Raw genomic sequence first — 4,981 nt, forward strand, 5'->3', positions numbered from 1 at the left:
CGGGATATTACAATCATCCACTGAAACCATTTTCCTTTGTCATAATCATCAATCGTCGGAACCATTTTTCTTTGGCATCACTGAAACTATTTTCCTTCAGCATAATCATTAATCGCCTGAACCATTTTGTTTTGGCATCATCGAAATCATTTTTCTTTGACATAATAATCAATCAAGTCTCATCATACTATTTCAAAACTAATGCAAATATGCAATGTTCGCACAAATATGAGAATATGATGATTTCCATAATAATACACTCAAGATAAATACATCACATTTTCACTAATATATCAAGTTCATCATCACATCAATCACATCGATATAAGTCATTAAATTACCACTTTATTACCCATTTTAATCATTATTAAGATCAACCAAAATGAGCAAGTAACCCAAACCGATTTTCATTACTCTCCCATGCATATGACAAGAACACAAGGATCTACAAGCGTTAACGAAGACTTAGAAGTTCACTTGCCTCAATTTAAGCACAAACTATTCTGAAACTTGAGTCTTCCCCTTCTGTTGAGTATCTGAATCAATAAAATCTATTCAAATATGAAATCACAATAAGAATATGAGCACATGACACCCAAATCATCAATGTTGGAAATCGAGCCAAAATCGACCCAAAAATCCAATTTCGAAAACAAAAGGTAAATCCAGAAATTTTACATGAAAATGTTCTCAAAGTATTTGGAATCCATTAGTGAAAACCATTTCGAAAATGGAGTTGTATTCAACTCATAATCACCTTTTTTGTAAAAGTCAAGTTCTTGGCAAAAATCCCCATAATTTAGAGTTCAGACTCATGAAAGGCCAAAATCAAGATATAATTAATGGGTAATGAAGATTATAGGTCAAATTAACTTACCCAATCGATTTGCCTCGAAAAAACCTCAAGAAATATCCTCTATCGAGCTCCCAAAACTCAAAAATGGAGGGCCAATTCCCATGTTTTTGGAATAGTTCACTATTCAGACACAAAATGCTCATCACGATCGTGATTTCTAGACACGCGACCACGATGAGTCACAATGGTCAACTCATTAATTGGCCATCATGATCGCGACAAGGACCCCCGCAATCGTGACTCACAAAAAGCCCACCATTTGCAATCGCGGAACCCTCCTCACGATTGTGAAGACAAAAACTAGCATCTACACGATCGCAAGGGAAGGTATCGTGGTTGCGAAGAACAAATTGACTTACACCAGCTACAACAAACAGAACAAATACCCAAGTTCAAACTTACTTCGGATGGACCCTCGGAATTCATTTGGAATCCCGTGCACACAAATCATACATACTATCCCACTAAATTCGACCTTTCAGACTCAATAAAATTATCATAATTCAAATTCGAGGTCTCCTTGACCCAAAATCTGACTAGTCTCAACTAAACTAACTTTAGACCTAAAAATATAGAATCAGACTAGAAACCTCTGAAAATTCAACAAATATTGCTCCTAGGCTTAAAATCATCCCCCGAATTCAACGGAATCGTTGGAAATCCATTCTAAGCATCTGAACTCCGAATATTGATCAAAGTCAACCCTTGATCTAAATTTTCTTAAACTTTCAACTTAAGATCTCAATTCCACGATAACACTCTAAAACTGAAACCAACAATTCTTCTAGACCAAATTCCATATTTCGGAGCTCATGGCACTGATGGAATTCCTCCCCGAGGCTCGTAGTTCCGATTGGAATCAAAAACCACTTTTAAACAACTTAACCTTTTAAAAACTCAAAACTTCCAAAAATCTTTTTTCAAAGAAATTTCAAAACTAAATTCGAAAATTGATCGAATATGACTCAGGGCAACTATCGGGAGAGTTAAAATTGTTATTTTTATGAATATTTTTAAAAATGACCTTCAGGATCATTATAGTATCAGAGAAGGACTCATCTCATCTAATGTTGGACCCCCAAAATTAAAATTGCCCACACACTAGATGCTAAGTACTAGGCGTGAGGTAGAGTGTTAAAGGATGACAAAAATCTCAATTGGTAGTTGATGAAATGGGTGGACTTCTTATAAAGTTTGAGCAATCCTCCTCCCTTTGAGCTAACTTTTACAGTATGAGTTAGGCCCAAGACATAATTTCTACAGTTATCTCTTTCTTCAAACTTCATTTTTTTTTCTAACTTCTACTGAATTGAGAATAATATATATATTTTTAATGGGTACTCAAAAATCTCATTGGATGGAATTAGAAAAGGGACTAGGATGTGTCGTCGTAGTTTGTTGTAATTGATATTCTCCATAAAAATTGAGTATAAATATCCTTAAGATTGTTAGAAATTTTATGGAAAACACTTCATCATCAATATTTATAGAGAATTCTCATAGTTTAAGGCTTGTCAAAGACACCGTTTTTAAGAATATTTCATCCGATATAATTATATTCCCTAAAATTCAACAAACACTCTTTTAATATAAAAGTAGGAAAACAGAAACTAACAAAGATTTCTTTTAATATAACACCCGACACAATAATATGAAAGAAAATTTGGATTGATTTCTTTCTTTGCCACCAAAAACCAAAAGGATGAGACTATCTATATAAGTAAAGGATCAATCCAAAAAAGGAGTTTACAACGGTCAGTAGACTACTCAATAATTGTATTCAATGGATCCTATTCATAACTCACAGAATGAATTATATGGTTGTTATGAATGACAAATGGATATTAATTATGGCTAGTACCGACTAGAAATAAAGGCTCGACAAAAAGGGTTTGGACTGAAACCATTCTCAGACGGAATCGACTGTGACATTGTTGTTATGACACATTAGGGGTTGAATTAGACATTTCATTCATATTAATATCGAGATAATGAATTTAGTGGTCAATTATCGATGACACCTTTCTTTTGAGATACACTCTTTTTTTTAACATTACGGTAGTAGCGTAGTTGTCCAACAAAAGTCGACTCATGATCAAGTGTGGCATCAGGTGTCATTTGTGTTCCTAAGTTTGGGAGTGACAAATATTAGAAACATTTGCTTCTCAATTTAAACATGCCAATTTAGAGAGAGAAATAGACTAGAATTTAGTTCACAAATAGTGATAAAAAATAATCTACGAAGAAAAATCGAGAATACAAATGATATTATTGTAGTGAGTTATGTAAAATAATCAGTATTGTTTAATTTGAAACTATCAAGTTATAATAGTTTTCACTCTAATGGTATTATCTTACTTCCCTCAAATGTTATATTTTCCACGTTAAAAAGACTTGATGTCCTTATTCATAGTTGAAGATATATAAGAAAAAAATTGTTGAGCTTTCAACAGATAGCTAGGCAAGGCAAGACCAAGTAGTAAAGCTTGAATTTTCATCATAGGTAACTCATAAATACGATGTCAACGTTTAGAGGTAGACCTTTCACCGAGACAAAGGAGTTCAAGCATTAAATTAAAAACTCATGAGTACAACATTTTAATTGAATGACAAATAAAATACTTAATTAAAGTCAACTTAAATTTATTCAAGCAAAACATAAAATCATAAAAAGAAAAGTGTAATCAATCAGTATGTATCTTTGAAATTCCAAGGCACAACACAACATGTTGCTCTCATTTAATTTAGAAACGCCAATGTTTGAGAGGCATCACAGAAAACTTCATGTTCCCAGTCTTGCAATGGATGCCTTGATGCTCTCCACAAGCAAAATAGTAAGTCTGCATTTTCTTCAACACAAACTCAAATCCTTCCCCTGCACCCTGACTTGAATCTGCTATCCTTTTAGCTCTTCTGAAGTCGCACTTACTGAAGCTCCAATAGTTTGGGAATGAGTAAACACTGTGTGCAATTCCGGTACCATTTACATTTGGTGGATCATACTTGAACACTGCATGCGATAAATAAAAACGAATTCAGAACTTAATTCAGTATATTGCATTCACTATTTGTTTTGTTTCAAGGAGTAGAACTTAGTATAAATAGATATACACAAAAAAAAATAAGACAAATAAATATCTAGTGAGACGAATATTTTGACACAACACTAGAAGTTTTCCTCGCGAAAAAATTGAAATATAACGATTAATGCATAAACTTAAGTTCAAAAAATGACCTATAGATGCAATACTATATATATATTATTTAATTTAACGTAAGAGATTCAATTGAAGCACTTCAATCAGTACCACCCTTGAATATATGTAAATGAAACGATAAAGCACATATGCATTAAAATTATAAACTTAAAAAGAGAGAGCTATACCTAAGGTGTCATAAACAAAGAAAGGAGCACTGTTTCGAGCCCAATCCATGTAATTGAAGCCATAATGCCATTTTTCCGAACCTCCAACGACGAATTTATTGGAGGTCTGAGTAGCATTTGGTGGATTAGTATATTTAGGACCCTAATTGAAGTCATAATTGGCTAGTCCAGTGGCAAACATGGATGAGAACAATACTGCAAGTAAGAGAAATGCATGTGCATTAGCGAAAGCCATTTTTTACAAGAATGATCACTTCACTACTAAAACTCTCAAGTTCAATTTGCTAATGAAGAAAAGAAGTTGAATTGTTGGGAATGATAAGTGAATAATATGGACTATTTATAGAAATAGTATGGTCAAAATGAAGACTAATTAGGACCAAATTGGTTGGTCATTTTCCTGAAATTAAAGTTGGTTGGTGAGACAGGAAAGTTAGTGAGTGCTCTTTGGTTTTTTCCCAATGTTTCTTTAATTTTTTTTTAAATGAGTAATTAAAAGGCAAATACTCTTCCACATATTCTGCATTTTTCGTTTAGTAATATTTTACAATTTCAATATGTTTACTTGCCTAATTAAATTAACCATGGCTAAGTTTTCAAGCTTCAAAACTGGAAATAATTGTGAGCCAACATGTTTTTGGCTGGATGGACTAACAACGGATAAACTTATATAGACTCCTACTAATACCAATTCTATAAGTACAGATTACAGAACATGTATTTTCATAACATTAATACTG

At 33.0% G+C, this 4,981-nt stretch overlaps 1 protein-coding gene across 1 annotated transcript; it reads right to left on the bottom strand.

Annotated features, from left to right (window-relative positions):
- Positions 1-3,575: 3,575 nt before the first annotated feature.
- On the bottom strand, positions 3,576-4,517 carry LOC129877709 (uncharacterized). The gene is made up of 2 exons (XM_055953238.1): positions 4,242-4,517; positions 3,576-3,866 (listed from the first exon to the last, which is right to left on the bottom strand). The coding sequence occupies exons 1-2, from the start codon at positions 4,288-4,290 to the stop codon at positions 3,601-3,603; spliced, it is 315 nt and encodes a 104-aa protein (XP_055809213.1). The 5' UTR covers positions 4,291-4,517; the 3' UTR covers positions 3,576-3,600.
- Positions 4,518-4,981: the final 464 nt, after the last annotated feature.

This window comes from Solanum dulcamara, chromosome 12, assembly GCF_947179165.1.
Source record: "Solanum dulcamara chromosome 12, daSolDulc1.2, whole genome shotgun sequence".
Lineage (NCBI taxonomy): Eukaryota > Viridiplantae > Streptophyta > Magnoliopsida > Solanales > Solanaceae > Solanum > Solanum dulcamara.

Excerpts from the sequence above, each read along its gene's own strand:
- LOC129877709 (XM_055953238.1), bottom strand. The coding sequence starts at position 4,290 with ATGGATTGGGCTCGAAACAGTGCTCCTTTCTTTGTTTATGACACCTTA. Across the intron at positions 3,867-4,241 it reads CTTTGTTTATGACACCTTAG|TGTTCAAGTATGATCCACCA; the intron begins GTATAGCTCTCT and ends TATCGCATGCAG.